The sequence below is a fragment of the Sarcophilus harrisii genome, chromosome 3, assembly GCF_902635505.1.
Source record: "Sarcophilus harrisii chromosome 3, mSarHar1.11, whole genome shotgun sequence".
Taxonomy (NCBI): Eukaryota; Metazoa; Chordata; class Mammalia; order Dasyuromorphia; family Dasyuridae; genus Sarcophilus; species Sarcophilus harrisii.
In genome coordinates this window covers 292,755,815-292,772,641 of record NC_045428.1, presented here as the reverse complement: position 1 = coordinate 292,772,641, position 16,827 = coordinate 292,755,815, and the positions used below count along the sequence as shown (strand labels likewise).

The 16,827-nt window shown below is 36.5% G+C and overlaps 1 protein-coding gene across 1 annotated transcript; it reads right to left on the bottom strand.

The window, feature by feature from the left end:
- Positions 1-642: 642 nt before the first annotated feature.
- On the bottom strand, positions 643-16,225 carry GTPBP8 (GTP binding protein 8 (putative)). Its single transcript, XM_031959666.1, has 6 exons — positions 15,843-16,225; positions 10,416-10,514; positions 8,912-9,042; positions 7,543-7,642; positions 5,685-5,803; positions 643-2,403 (listed from the first exon to the last, which is right to left on the bottom strand). The coding sequence occupies exons 1-6, from the start codon at positions 16,167-16,169 to the stop codon at positions 2,322-2,324; spliced, it is 858 nt and encodes a 285-aa protein (XP_031815526.1). The 5' UTR covers positions 16,170-16,225; the 3' UTR covers positions 643-2,321.
- Between the last annotated feature and the right edge of the window lie 602 nt (positions 16,226-16,827).

The window sequence follows — 16,827 nt, the reverse complement described above, 5'->3', positions numbered from 1 at the left end:
GTAGCTATATGGCATAGTGGATAGAGCACTGGGTCTGAGTTCAAATCCATCTTCATATCCTTCCTTGCTTCATGATCTTAGGCAAGTTAAATCTCTATTTCAGTTTCTTTAGCTGCAAAATGGGGGTTCGGGGGAGGTAATAATTGTATCTAACTTCCAGGGTAAGGAAAATCAAATCACTTATTTGTGAAATGCTTCACACAGAGCCTGGCACAAATAAAACAAATATTTTCTTTCAAAGCAGGTTAAATAAAACATGTTAAACGATTTGAAATCAAATGACATTGAAATCAGTGTAAGCTAGAATTAGTCTTGATCTCCTAACATGTCCTTTATATCACATGATGAATCCATTTTTTTTCTTGAAAGTTTCTTTTTATTAATTTATATTGAAGGCCCCAACTCATGAATTTAATTAGAAGTAATATTGGCAGACAGAAATATGGCAAATATATTAAGAGATACCAACCCAGGCTTTTCTGAATATACAGATTACTAATAATAGAAGAGCTTTTATCTTGAAGAAAATCCATATATCTTTGAGAAGGTAGAGAAATATAATAGAACCATTGAAGGGAAAAATTATTAATGTGCTAATTAGCTCCAAAGGAAAGGGGAAAGTGTGACATTTGGAAGCAGTAGTTCTAGTCACCAAGTTTTATTTTTTTGGTGACCTGCACCATTACCATAACAAATATAGATACACACAACCCCTCCCACCATATACAGCTAATTCTATTTTTTTTAACCAATTTTTTCCAATTAACAAAAATCAGTTTGTTTTTCCTCCTTCCCCATACAAAACAAAAACCTGGTAACAATCATGCATAGTCGATTAAAACAAATCCTTGCGCTGGCTATATGCCCCAAAATGTCTCTTGCATCTTGATTCCATTTACCCCTCGGTTAGGAGGAGGTAGGCAGCAGACTTCTGAAACCATTGTTGGTCACTGTGTTGATCAAAGTTCTTAGGAGAATAGCTTTCAAAGTTGCCAAGTTATTTTTGCTGTTTAAAATGGGTAACATTTTACTCACCAGTACTTCTAAAGGTGCAATTAACCACTACAAGCAAAAATGAATCCATTTTATCAATGCTGATATAACATGGACATATTCTACCTCTCACTATTTATTAAGGAAATGAGAAATGAGTTCTGAAAAAGTCACATTTCCATAACTTTACAGTTTGATTTTCATCAACCATATCTAGTCTTTTAAGCTATTTCTCACTTTGAAATGCCAAATATGATTCAAACAACTGTATTTGATTATTTAAGAATAATAACAACTTGTCTTTCTGATTAGTGGGCCAAAAGGAACTCTCACCTTTTCAATGAGAACTAATTATGTGAAAGTGTAGGTGCTATAATTTAGTCATTTGCAAAATAATGTCATTGTGCATCTAAGTTACAAAGACTATTAGTTTTATTCTTTTCAAGCTTTCATATTGTAGGGTATACTATTATTGTTTGGATTCAAAATTTTCTATTTGTTTTTTCAAGTATATTACATATATATATATCTTTTTTATTTTAAAGTTAATGAGATTTTCTTGCCTTATTTGCCTTTTTACTAGATGGTATGGAAATTATAATAATAAAGCTTTTCTTTTCTGTTTAATTGTGTTCAGTAATGGCTTAGCTTGCTAAGTTGTACTATAGTAAATACTTCCCAACAGTTTGTTGGAAGATCCCAAATTTTATATTTTTTGAGAATGTACCACAAAACTCTATTTGAGACTTCCACATTCTCCAGTTTCTACCCATTCCCACAGCAGCAGTTGGTTCCCTGTTCTTCCAGGTTTAGTATTGGGGAAGTCATGATAGCTTCACCCATGTTGATAAAGAGCTGTTTACTCTGTTATAAGTTCTGGAGAAGTAAATGGTGGGGAGGGGGTGATGAGAGGGGTGAAGGGATCTGAAAGTCTAGAGGGAGGCATCTGAGAGCCCTTCTTTGTTGTCAGCTTAATTAATGTGCTATGATTTTTCATGACACAGAAAAACCATGAGTCATGAGCAAAACAAGTTAAAGTTTCAGATTGTTAAAAAGATAACTTAAAAATAAGTGTTCTGATTAGAACAGCAAAATTAGATCTATTGGTAGATTCTTCTTGGACATCAAGGTAATTAGTTTTCAAAATAATTGTTCTGAATTGAACAGCAAGATTAGATCCATCATAGCAACTTCTTGGGCATTAAAAATGGAACAAAGGTTTCTTTGGGAAGATGCAAATGGTCCTCTTGCCTTGTTAAAGATGGACAACATCTAAAACAATGCTGATGTTCTGGATGACACAGCCAGCCTTTGAGTCTTTAGCCAAGCTATGAGCTATTGATGTGAAGATTTCCTGTTATATGAGCTAAAAAGCACCTCAATAGATGGATTCCAGAGTATGTCACAGAACTGTGAAAAGAAGAAAAAAGAACAATTACATATTTTTTCTCTGAATAATATTAATCTCAATTTATTTAAACTTTTGAAATTACTTTTAGAATATGTATCACCTCTTGGAAATTCCATTTGTGAAATAGTGATTATTTTTCAAAAATGTCTCTCTAAAACTTTAAAGGATGCCTTTCAGTTCTACAATCCTGGGACTTATTGAACAATCAATTAACAAGTATTTATTAAGTACCTACTATGTATCTAGAACTGTGTAAGTCAATGGGGAATACAAATAGAAGGAATAGGATCCTACCCAGTTGCAAGCACCTTACATTCTAATGATGAAGACAAGTATCTCTAAAAATGCCGAGAGCATAAACCTAAGATGAAAAAATACAAACAAGGTAGTGTGGGAGGGAGGGCACTAGCAACTGGGGTGAGGGGTTTTGTTTGTAATATAGGACTTGATCAGTTTTCTTACCTTAGCAGCCTCTAAAAGGATTTGAAGACACTTCACGTCAGATTTTTGACTATTTTTTAAAGGCAGCTTTTCACTTTGAATAGCTAAATCTATCCTTGCTAAATGCCTTCCTAACCTTCCTTTTCCAGGTCATATTTCTTTAGTTTGCAATCTTAATAGTGGTAGTCCTTCAAACTTTCAGTCATTTTTAATTGTCCATTCACAATGGCACAGAGTATTTTATGTATACACTCTATGTATTTTTACAAAGATATAATATGTATCTTAAATCACAACATATTTGGGGTAATCACAATAATTCCCAGGATCTCTTTGAGAACCTTGGATCTTCCATCATCCTGTAACTATAGTTTGGATTGTGATTTTTTTCCTTCTTCAATAGCATGTCTTGAATTTGCCCATACTACTCTGCTGCTAACTCACAACTTCCTGAGATCTTCCTGTCAACCTTTATCATTATCTTAACATCAACAGTAAATGGGGGAGGGGAGGTAGCTAGGTGGCGCAGTACATAGAGCACCAAGTCTAGAGTCAGAAGCACCTAGACTTCTTCAAGGGTCTCTGACCCTTGAAACTGGCTGTGTGACTCTGACTGAGCAAGTCATTTGAGCCTAATTGCCTCACCAAATAATAATAATAATAATAAAATAAAAAATAAAAGTAAATAGGGAATTCTAGGCAAACACTTAAGATATAAAAATTTAAATCTGACCTAGACTGGCACTGCCTAAGATGACATACATAGAATATACATTTAGAAACAATATAGAATTGTTTCTAAATTGGTGTTTTGCTTAGTCGATTACAAAGAATCCTATTTAAAAAATGTCTTTTCTTTTTATGCTTAAAGGCTATGCATGTTATTCTAAATAAAATTAGTCTCTAATTTAGTGTTAAGGGTAGGATGAAAAAGTATCAGAAGAGGAAAAACTACCTCCCAAAGGAAAGGCAAAGAAATGATACAATTCTGATCCCTCTATATCTTTTCAGCCCTCAATTGCCTTTCCCCCTGATTGGAGGGCACACAGCAATGAATTCCTTCTAAAGTCTCCCTTTATAAAGTACTCACCATAAATTCTTTATTTTCCATTAGCTGCTTTGTTTGGTTCAAAAATCTAAATCATGCTCCTGAATCGGGTACCTTCTGGTAGCCTCCCCCAATTCCCTTTTCAGCTTCTTTGTGTGTGTGTGTGTGTGTGTGTGTGTGTGTGTGTGTGTCTGTCTGTCTGTCTGTTTATTTATTATCTTCCCCCATTAGATTATAAATTCCTTGAAGGCAAAGGCTATTTTTTTCTTATTTATATCCCCAGCACTTAGCACAGTGCCTGGCTCATACAAAATGTTTTTGACTGAAAAAGAATCCAAGTGGAAGATAGAATACCTACAGTGTCTCTAGTCTTATATGTTTCCAATCTCTGCAGGAATGGCAGGTGAAATGAAGCTTTACTTTGATGAGGTAGGGAGAATCTGTTGTTCAAGGTTCACATTTTTGCCACTTGACCCTATCAGTGAAGCTGGTTCCACATTGCCTCTAGGATAAAATACACTCCTCCCCCCATCATTTAAACTCCATTAACAATCTGACAGCAAGCCCATCTTCCCAGGCTTAGGCTGACTATATTCCTCTCAGCTCTACTTCTGACTCTGGGCTTCACCTCCATGTTTTCTGGTTCCCTTTTCTATGTTATAATGTAAGCTTCTTGAAGAAAGGGACTCTCTCTTTTTTTCACTTGCATTTATAACACCAGAACTTATCACAGTGCTTAGCCATAAAAAGTGCTTAATAAGCCTCCTGTCACTTGTCCTGAATTATTCTCCCTCCCTCTCTCTACGATCCAGTTAAACTGGCCTATATTTTCTGTCTTCCATTCAGAACATTTCCCCTCTGGCTTCCTTCAGAGCTTGTTCTATAATGCCTGCCCTCATCTTCTATTCTTATAATGTTAATGGTAAAGTGCAACTTCCTTCAGGATTTCCTGACTTGTTGCCTCCCTTCTTTGCCCTTCACTTTAAGATCACTTTGTACTTTATATATAGTCATCTATCAGGGAATGTGTTCTATTTTCCCCAATTTAAAATGTAACCTCTCTGAGAGAGGGAGTGTTTTTACTTTGGTTTTTGTATCCCCACTATCTAAATTAGTGCCTGGCACACAGAGGTACTTAATAAATGCTCTTATCAATAAAAATTATTAACTTGAGAAATAATAATCCTTCTGCTTCACTGGCTTCCAGTGGCTAAATCAGTCTTAGAAATAAAAAATACTTTTTTTTTAGTCAGCAAGGTTTTTTTTTAATATATGCTAATACTGCACTAAAAAGTAGAACAGTATTTTCCTGCTGTTCAAAAGGTATGCATTAATCATCTATCCATATCAGAACATTTGGAGTCCAAACTTAAACTCTACCAAACTCCACTCATTAGGAGTGACTGCCAAAATGAGTTGGAAAAAGCAACATCAAAATAAAGTGACAGTGAAGAACTTTTAGATAACAAGCAAATAAAAAGCAAAAAGGAGGAAAAGTAAGAAATGGTAAAAAAGTAAAAATGGTTAAAAAAAAAAAAGTAAGAAATGGCAAAAAACAAACAAACAAACACGAGTTCAAAAAAAAAAATATGGTTGCTGAAGTTGTTGGCAATCACAAGGAAAGATGGTGGACTAAAAAGTCATACTCATCTCCAAGGTCTACTAGCCTTCTCCACTGATACTGCCCCATTTCAACTAATTCTTTAACATCAGAATTTTTTTTCAAAATTTATTTTTAACATTCAATTTAAAAGAAATTGAGTTACAGAAAAATACAGCAATTTAACTTACCTGACAGGAAACAGTTGAGGAAAGCATCCCTGAGTCTGAGTGTCAACAAATTCTTGGATCTGAAGAACTTGTTTTGCAAGATAACCTTTGGAAGCTTTGTCAATTTTTGTTAACACCATCTATGGAAATTCATTTCAAAAAGGAGAGTGAATGGAAGCTGGAAAAAATTTAAGTGACTCAATATGTGATTGAAAACAATATAATCCTAATAACTCATGCTTATATAGTACTTTTTTTTTTACAGAAGTCCTACATTAGATGATGCAAATATTATTAGTCCTCTTTTACAAACAAGAAAAATCACTGCTGAGAGAACAGCCAAGGTCCCATAGAATTTAATATCAGATTTTGAATATCAGTCTATCTACTTTTACTGAGAATTATTCCCATCTCTGCTAGGCCAGAGGTGGGGAAATTTTTTTTTTTTTTTTTTTGCTATAGGCTATTTGAATATTTATAACATCAATCAGGGGCCATACAAAATTATCAACAGTAGAACTCAAGCAGTGGGAGATTGATGTACCTATCTTTCACTTCATCATCATCTGTGGTTGCCTTAGCAAATGAGTTGGTCAGCCTTATGTAACCTGGATGTTTCCTACCCTTGTTCTAGGCATTTTGGTCCACTATTGTCTCTCTACTTTGGGGCTTATTCTTAAGAAGGAAAAAAAGATACACTGGAGTTTAAAATTAAAATACTATATAATTCTTTAGATTTTTAGTTGAAATCAAAGAATCATGATTTTATAAACACATGTGTTTACCAGACCAAGGATTTTAAATATTTATATAGCATGTGGCCATTAAAAAAAAATTAACTAAAGGATTATTCACTGATTTTGTTGTGTGAGGTAAAAAATGTTGAGACTCTATCTTACAGCACTTTTATATTCAATAAACTAGCATGTTTCATTAAAAAAGAAGAAGGAAGAAGAAAGAAGAAGGAAGAGGAGGAGGGAAGAAGAGGAAGAGGAGAAAGAGGAGGAAGAGCAGGAGGAGGAGGAGGAGGAGGATCTGGGACCCATAAAATAAAAAATATTTATAGCAGCTTTTTTTGTGGTGTCCAAAAATTGGAAACTGAGGAGATGCCCATCAATCAAGGAGTGACTGAACAAGTTATGCTTTATAAATGTGATGCAATACTATTGTGCTGTAAATAATGATGTGAAATTTACCAACAAAAAGCCCCAAAACCAACCCTTTTGTGATTTATCTATTGTGTGTGTGTCTTTAATAAAAGTGATTGGAGCAAAAGAGTAGGTGAGATAGGAATTATTCCCATATTCCTCTAGATATTTTGGCTTACTAGGAACTATTCCAACTGCCTCTTTACCTGGGACAAATTATTCTTAAAAAACAAAAACAAACAAACAAAAAAAAACCAAAGTCTTTGAAAAATGGATTGTCTTTTTAGGGTTGGTAACATTCAAGAAGGATTTTATTTTGTACAAAAAATGTGTATGGTCTGGAACTTGTAATTCTATGTTACAAGAATGTGAGTCAGATAATCTGAATGCAGGTTGTGCAAAATATATAATTGGAATCATTGAGATAAGCATCAACTATGGAACTTCTACTTTGCATGAAAAGTTTTCTTTAGAATACATGTTTGTGTGTGTGTGTGTGTGTGTTGTGTGTATGTTTTAAATGCCTATGGTTTTAATATCAAAAGATTCAGGCAGGAAGGAGGGCAAAAGTGTAAGTTTTATAGAACATGTTTTTACAAGCTTCAACAGAAATTTTATCTCATCTTCCAAAACTGAAGATCTCCACATTTATTCAGAAGCATAAACCTATCTTTATTGAAACATTTGAATATGTGTGAATGTAAGAAGGATGCAAAATAACTATCACCTACCACATAGGGCAAGGAAAATTCTTCACACATTTCTATAGCAATGCTATCTGTTTTTTGAATTCCAACGACACCATCTATCAACAAAAATGTTCTGGTCAAACTGTAAGAATTAAAAACAAAGATGAGTACAATAACACTTTCAACAGATTTATCTTTCCTGTCTCCTTCACAACCTCCCAGTCCTCAAATCAACAAGCATAATTTTTCCTTAGGATATTCTTAAATCATCCTCAGGTCATAATCACTTGAAAATTTTCAAAAGTAAAAATATCATTTCACCAGGAAATTCGGTCTTTGGCTCCAAAGGTGTTATCGTTTAGCACATACATACTTTTGAATAACTTTACACTCAATAAATAGAAAGCCACTCTGCATTATAATACTGAGGATTAAATATATTAATATCTACCAAATGCTTATAGAAATATTTTTATATAGCTTGCCATTTCAAATGGACATATATGATAATAGGAACCAGTAAATATATGAAATATGACCAATAACACAGAGCATATTTCTAAGGTGTGATTATTACACATAATAATGGCTAACATTTATATAATATTTATAAAGCTTTGTAGAGATTTCTTCACATTATTTTTTCTTCACCCTCAATGAGATAGATGCTATTCTTATTCCATTTTTATGAATGAGAAAACTGAGGCTAAAAGGTTAAATGATTTCCCAAAGGTCACACTACTTCTGTGTGTCTGAAGCAGGATTTGAAATCGTTATCCAGACTCACCAATGCTTTATCTAATTTGCTTTTTAACTGTCTCACATATAAAGAGGCAATGGATTTCCAGGTTACTGTTAAAAAGAAAAATATTTGGAAGTGGGTACTATCCATCTCATCAATACAACAGTGGTATGTACACAAAATGTTTAGCCTTTGAAGCAGCCAACTATTTGTTGACTGCCTCTCAGAAACTCAAAAAAGAACTCTACTAGAAATGTTACTGAGGTTTCTTTCTGTATAGCAAGAATTATATTAGGCACTTATCTCTTTCTGAATTTATCAAGTTTGGTTATGAAAACGTTAAAAAAAAAAAAAAACCAAACAATTCTAAGTAAGAAAAACAAACCAAGGTGAAGTATTTCTAGACTCGAAAAAGAACTTAAAATGATTAATTATCCTCACCTACAAAACTGAAGCAAATAAGAAAATACTTTGGTCCCAAATAGTATTTTAGAAAATTACAAGCAGCTCCCTTTCATCCCTTCCCCCCCACCAAAAAAAAAAAGGATCTTAAAAATGTCTGTTGGTAACATAACTTTTTAGTCTCTCAGGGATCGAAAGACATAATTCAATTTTAAAATGTTATTTTAATACCAAAAAACTGCATATTGTTAGGAAGTTTTTCCTTACTTTGGTCGTTCTTTCAGATAAGCTTCTACCATGTCAACAAAATCCTTAGGTGCTTTAAATCCATAACCTGGCATGTCCACCAACGTAAAATATTTTCCAACTTGGAAAAAATTCATTTTCTTTGTGTGTCCCTATGAAAATGAATGGGAAAAAGATGGATTAAGAAAATTTCCAAATCAAAATGTCTAGCTAATTTGAATATTAAAGATCATATAGTATCTCAGGGATAATAGAAGTAGAATAAGAATTCTGAACCCTTAATACCGATTTTAATCATGTATGCATTACACTAAGGTGACTCTCAGAAACCCTGTCTTTTATCCTTCTCAATAATGCTCTGGGGCTGAGGAAGCTATGTTACAGAAAAGAAAGGAACCAGTTCTCACAGCAAATTTTTATTTTCCATCTGGCTCTGTAGGTGACCAAATTGGTAGGAGAAAGGAAGATTGTGGAAGAATTCTTTGAGAGTACCTGGATGAGATTTTCTCTCTCACCCTTTCTAGCAATGCGTACTGGAGTGAGGTGCTAAGAATCAGGAAACTGGGGTTGAATTAGTAAAGATGATAAAAGAATTGGTGAGGGCTAGGTCATGGACAAAGGATCTGTTTTAGGGTAGGCAAAAGAAACTCCCATTAATATCATGAAAGAAAGATCCTGTGTTAACTTCATTTGTTATTGTGGAGTTGTTTCAGTCTCCTTATGACCCCATTTGGGGGCTTCTTGGCAAAGATGTTTTGCTATTTCCTTCTCCAACTCAATTTATGATGAAGAAACTGAGGTAAACAGGGGTAAGCGATTTGCCCAGTGTCACACAACTAGTTAGTGTTGAAGGTGGAATTTGAACTAGGGGTTTCCTGAGTCCAGGCTCAGGACTTTATCCATTGCACCACCTAATTGCCCTGTTAATGTCATAGAGCTGGCTCTTAACACAAAAGATATATAAGAAGATTGGGGGCTGTCTGTACTTATGTATGTAACTATAAACTATATGTATTCATATGTATATAAGTAGAAACTATTTATTTATATGTACATAAGTATAAATTATATATACACATATATATAAGTTTAAACTTTTTATATGTATAGAAAAGTTGACATGGTACAATAGAGGTTAAGAAATTAAAGTATGTGAAACCAGAGGCCCTGAAACAGATGTGGAATCACAAATAGACTTTTCCTAGAAAAGGAAATAAAGGCTGTCCATGGGAGGAAAAAGTGATACAAAAGGAAAAAAAATTACATTATTTTGGAAAGGGAAAAAACTGTTGATAATTATATTAAAAAATAAAAAATGCTTTTCTTTCCAAGGTACACAAGTAATTAAAGCATGAATTGTCCCTGGAGTAAATTAACCCATGTCCCAAATGAATGGTGGCTACCATCAAAGAACATGGCCCATGGGAACTTAAGAGAAAAAGGTTTTTTGCATCCTCCCACCCATCACCACTTACTTTACAAAATACAGATATGTTCCATTCAACTTCAAACATTTTAAACATACCGGCTTTTTTGAAACTCTGACTTGGACTTCAGGGGCCAGGGAAAATAAAGCCTTTATTAAAGATGACTTTCCAACATTGCTTCTTCCTATAAAGCAGACCTTACAGAAAAAAAGAATAAAATAATAATGTAAAACCTGTGTATTTTTCTCCCTCAGTTACAAACCTTTTAAAGATTACCGTCCCCCCCTTCCCAAATTCAGGGGATGAGAAATTTAAATTTGGATGAATCTATTGGAAAAGAAAAAAAAATGATTATATTCAAGAACATATGAGCTCTACTACAGGTTAAAAAAGGTTTGGAAGTTTTTATGGCATTTCTATGTATTTCAAGTATGTCCCTAATATGTTGAACAAAATAATTTTATTTTGATCCAAAATATTTACTGAATACTCCCTAGGTGCTGAATATTTCAAGAAAATTGTCTTTAAAAAAAAAAAAAAAAAAACAAGCAGCATCCCTTGAGCTCTATTTTCTCATTTATTCCTTTGGTATTTAATAGCCTCTGCATGTAAGTGAGAATCTGAAACTATTTATACAACCATTTCCTGTAGGGCAGAAGCACAGATATAAAGCTGATAGATATCTAACCCTCTCATTTTATTGAAAAGGATATTCAGGCTCTTGGAGATTCAGAAACTTGCTCAAGGTGACATGTCCCAAAGACATTGTGGCAATAAACCAGCACGGCTTTGTCAGCTGAATCAGTTCAGACACTGCCAAATTGATGGAAATGTAGCATGTATTGCCTTTCTAGGGATTGCACTGGTGTGTTCCTGGTCTGCCAAAAACCACTAATCAAAATGTGAAGCATTTGTGTAATTGTCCCAAAGAGAAAAAATGCTTTGTTCTAATTGACTTTTGGTCAGACAGGGGGCCAGCAAATAGTTTTCATTGAAAACTATGAAAAATGGTTTTCATCTATGAAAATAGATTTTTTTCTTTGTGTTCAAATTTAAAAATAGGCTTGATTGCTTAAAAAAAAAAAAAAATAAAGAATAACCAGTGTACTGGGAAGCAAGGCATGTGTTCCCTGCCCCGACTGCCTAGTTACTGCCAAGCTGATTCCCCTCCCCTCCCTCTCCTGGTGGAGGTAATGCAGACCTCTTGCTGGGGTCTACTACCCCTTCCTAAGAAGCAATGGTCAATGACACTGAACATTTATATTAACAAAAAAGAGGAGAACCATTGTGCATGGAGCTAAAAAATCTAATTGGAAATCACCAACTTAAAGATCCCAAACAAACAAGCACAAAAGCAAAATTTTGAGAATCAAAGAAATAAATAACATAGAAAACAAACTATTGAGCTGATACATAAAATAAAGAACTATTTTCTTTAAAGGGCAACAAAACTGTTAACAATTTGATCCAGAAAAAGAGATGAAGGGAGTGCTTTGCTTTGAAAAGAAAAAAAGAGGGGCAACAGTGGATAGAGTGCCATCTTTGGAGTCAGGAAGACCTGAGTTCAAAGTCAACCTCAAGTATTTGAAACTTATTAGCTATGTGACACTAGGTAAGTCATGTAATGACCTAGATTGCCTTGCAAAAAGTAGAACATCATTGAATCATTTAAAAATCCAACAGAAGAAATTTTGAAAGGGAGTAGAGACGTGTTAGAATTACCATATATATACTTAAAATATACAGTAAAAAGGAAGGCATACATGATACAAATTCACATTGTTCTATGCAAATCTCTTTTTTCTCTCCTTTGCATGGGGAAATGTTAATTTTTTAAAAAATTTTTGTCAAATTCATAATAATAAAGGGGAAAATTATAACCAAAAACATTAAAATGTGGAAATTAATAAGAATTTATAATGGAAAGAAATAAAACAACTATTATAACCAATTATATGCTCCCAAATCTTCCTACAAGCAAATGGTAAACATAAATATTTATATAAATGTAAAATATCAGATTAATAAAACAGAATATCAAGTTTATATAATCCAATTATAAATGAACTCAAAAGGCAGAATTGGACTACAGAGTACCAGAAGGGAAGTAATGTCTAATGAATCTGGAAAGGAACATAGAATGAATGAAAAGTGATAAGGAAAAAAGTCTAGGAAAAATGTCTGGAGTCAGATTGTCCATCTGGATTCACACAATTTACTCAAGAAATAACAGAGATCCAATGAAAATTACTAAGCAGTGAGGAGATGAGGCCATACCTGTACTTGATGAAGATATTTTTAAAAGCTGTGTGAAAGGTTTGATAGTCTGAAGCATGATGATACAACCCAGGCTGCTTCAGGTTTTAAAACTGAAACAGTATCTTAAGAACAACTTTGAGCCAGTAAGTTATTTGGTCTATTAATAAATACCCAAATTAACTGTAAGGGACAGATGAAGAAAGACATTATCTGCATCCAGAAAAAGAAATGATAAACATAAATATGTATAGAATAATTTTATATTTATCTAAGTATCTCTCTATGTCTCGTGGTAGTGGGGAAGAAGGGGAAAAAAAGAAATTCACCTAAATTTGCTGCATATTTGAAAGGAATAGAATTTGTACATGGTAGATTTGCAGTAATCATCTTTTTATGTTATGGAAATGCTTATTTTATTCCATAAATTAAAAATAAAATAAAACTTAATTAAAAAGCTTGTCAATTAGGAGGCTTTTGCATTAACCTGATTGAGAGATAATCAGAACCTGAATTATGGAGGTAGCTTAGAGTGAGGGAATACACAGGACTGGATAGGAGATATCCTGCAAATGTGCCAAATTTTTAAACCTACTTCTTATTGTAAGAATTGTTCTGGTTCACCAGGCAAATGGCAAAATAAATGACTATCTGAGGTGAAGAACTGAAGATAAAGCAGAGATCATGAAAGCATGGTGGAGCCTTGGAAGTCTGTAAGAAAGGATGGTATAGGGTAGGCATTTAAGATGTCCCAGAGAAATTTCAAACTATGTATCAAAATGTACCATCTACCCTGAGTTTCAGCCTCATCACTAGTTGTGTTTTGGAATTTCATACTGGATATCCCAGTTTTATTGGTCTTTTAAGAAAATTGTTCTTTATGTATCAGCTTATAATTTGTTTTTATTTATTGATGTTCAAATGGAAACAGTTAAGAGGGAAGTCTGGAAGAAAGGGCCCAGCTCAGAACTTTGGTAAAACACTCATAGTTACAGGCCCTGTGGAGATATCGAGTCAGCAAATAGGGGAAAAGAAATGAGGAAAAAGTAGAGTCTGATGCAGAGAGGAAGGAGTCTCTGATTATTGCTTATTGAACTGAACAACACATACACTCTGGGATACTGTGTTGTTTTTTACTTATAAATGGTTCTTGTGACCTCATTTGGGTCTTTCTTGGCAAAGATCCAGGACTGGTTTGTCATTCCTTCTCTAATTTATTTTACATGTGTGGAAACAGGTCCAGGTTCACATAGCTAAGTGTTTGAGGCTGGATGTGAACTCAGGATTTCTTGACTCCAGGCCCAGTGCTCTATCCACCGACCTGCCTCCTTGGGACACAAGGGCAGGTATGATTTTGAGATGAAGAAACTGCAGATGGGAGGGGAGATATGATAGCTGGTGAACCATAGACTTGCAATAAGAAGTAGGTCTAAAAACCATCTCTCCTTATAGATGTGACCTCCAGCAACATTACCTCCCATTAAGTAGGCATTGTGGGGGGTTAGGGTGGGATGGCGGTGGGGGTGGGAAGTGCTTTGTACAGAATGTCAATTTATTGGAACACAAGATTTTTGCTAAGGTGTTTGCATGTATTTGAAAAAAATAAAATAATATAGAAAGGTTAAAAAAAGGGTTACTCCTACCCTAAGGAGTCTTTGCGAAGGGTCTCAGTTATATGATATTGTTGGAATCTTTACAAACTGTTAAGCCATTGGAGTTGATAGAGACAATAATTATCTAATTTGGCATGGTTCAATATGATTGATTTGATCTTAGAAGGAGATATTTGGGGCCAGAACTTGAAACAAGGTACTAAGTACAACTGATAGAAACGATGCTTGTGTTCACACCTTTAGAGAGCTCATAAGTATCTAAGTACTCAATGGAGTTCACACGTTTGGGAGAGTTCAGGGATTAGTATGAGATATCTGAATTCACACCTCCCTTAGGGCCAGAGAGCACTCTGGGAGATAACCCAGAATCCCATTCTCTCAGAGGAGGAGTTACCTTTGGGAGATCATATATATATATACAGGAAGCTCTTAGAGCTTGAGAGAGTTTCTTGGGAACATTGACTGGGGTCAGAGAGGAGCACTCTGGGAGGAAGCCCACAAGCCCTATCTTTGAGGCAAGAGAGATTCATTGCTGGCTGGAGGCTGAAGAAAGCAGAGGCAGAAGCCAAGGACAAAGCTGCAAGATCTCTTAGAACCAAGAGAGATGGGTCTCTGAGCTAACGGGGATATATTGAAGGACACAATAAAAGATCTGAACTTTTATCACCTGGCAGTGTTTTGGAAAAAGAACACCACATGGGTGTTATTCAGTGACAGAGAGGCAGTGTGGGACAGTGGATGGACAGCTGGACTTGGGTTTCCTAACACCTGGCTGAATCCTGCTTTAGGTGATCACAGAAGTCTCTCAACAATTCAGCCCCTCTCCCCCCCATTTTCTTCCTCTGTAAAGGAGAGATTTGATTAGGAGAACAGAGATCGACTCACCCCCTCCGCAAACCCCTGGAGGAGACCTCTCCAGTGCCCCACACCCAACATATCCTCTGAAATTACATGACATTGGAATTAAATAAAACGAGGGGGTAAGGCTTAGGACTTCCAGCCCCCAAGGCTGGGATGGGGTTCCATTTGGAGGGCATAAAGAGGTAAGGAGTCTAGGAAACGGGGACCCCATCATCGCTAAAAGCGAGCATTTGTAACGCACTTTTAAAACATCGCCTCATCTGAGCCTCACGGTCATCCTGGGAGGGAGATGTTGTTCGCAACCCCCATTTTACAGATGAGTAAACTGAGGCCGCGAGAGACTAAGTGACTTGCCCCACTCCTATAAGCCAGGAAGAGTCTGGGAGTGGATTTGAACTCAGATCTTCCCAACTCCGAGTCTAGATCTCTACCCAGTTACTTTGTAAGTTGGGGTCAATGCCGCCGGCCACTTCCAAGAGCTTCTGTAGGGATGGGGCTTTGTAGGAGTCCGGGGCTTTAAGACCTGCATTTTCACAGCCGGGTGAACACAGACAAGCCAGCTCACTTTTGCCTCAGTTACCTGATCTGTAAAATGGGGGTAATAACAGCTCCGACCTCCCCGGGGTGTCGTATCGAGCATCACCTCAGAGCCCGGCGCACCGCCGAGGCTCTGGCTGGACGCTCACTATCTGCCCACTCTCCTGACTACATCGGACTGGGTACCGGGGCCAGCCTGCGCGCCGAGGCGCGGCGGCTGCGAGGCGCTACCCCTCCTCCCTCTTCCTCCTCCCTCACCTCGGGGCGGGAGGGGGCGGGGGCGTGGTCGAGGCGCTCGGCGCTGCTGACGTAATCGATTCGGTGGCTGGGGGCAGGGCAGAAGGCGGCCTCGGCTCTCGCGATGTCCTCCAGGCTCGGGTCAAACGTTCTCACGTGCAGCTTGGTCCCCGCCCTAGGGACCAAGCAGCGCTCCAGTTCCTGCAGCGGAAACACCAGCCTCCTCTGCTGCCTCTCCGGCAGGTGCAGCACTTGCGAGACGGCCCCGGGCCCGGTGTGCGCTCGCACTGCCAACGCCCGCCGCGGGACGAACCCCGCCAGGGCAGCGGACAGCCCCGGCACGCTCATCTTTGGCGCTGGCGGCCGAACTCCGGGGCGCGTGCGCAGGTTTCTCGCGCTGCCTCCTGGGAGTCGTAGTCTTTCAGCGTTACTCTCCAGCTCCTCCCTACGTGTCTTTTCCTAACTCGCTGAGAAGATACAATGTGTCAAACAGAAAACTTTGCATACTTCTAAGGAAAATTAACTAGTATCTGCGTGGTGCAATGAACAGAGCACCGGATTAAGAGTATCCTATACATATTATCGTATTATTATTATTTTTTATTTAATCAATCATATTTATTAATCAATTATTATTAATTATATATAGTATTATTATTGGGGCAATACTATTGGGGTGCAATAGAGAGAAGGTTAGACCAGAGACCGTGGCCCTCAGCAAGGTGGAAGTAAAAGGATGGAAAGGACGACGGCTCTTAGTTAAGAAAGGATGTGAACACCAAACATGATTTTGTATTTAATCTTGGAGGTAATAGGGACCGTGACTTTATCCAGTAAGGGGGTAATATGAGAGGGCTTGTACTTTAGGAAAATCACTTGAGTTGCTAAATAGACAATGGGTTGGAAAGGGGAGAGATTTGAGCCAGGCAGACATATCAGACTAGAATAGGTAGACTATATAATATGAGACCCGGAGTCCAGAAGATCTGAAATCAAATCCTATCTC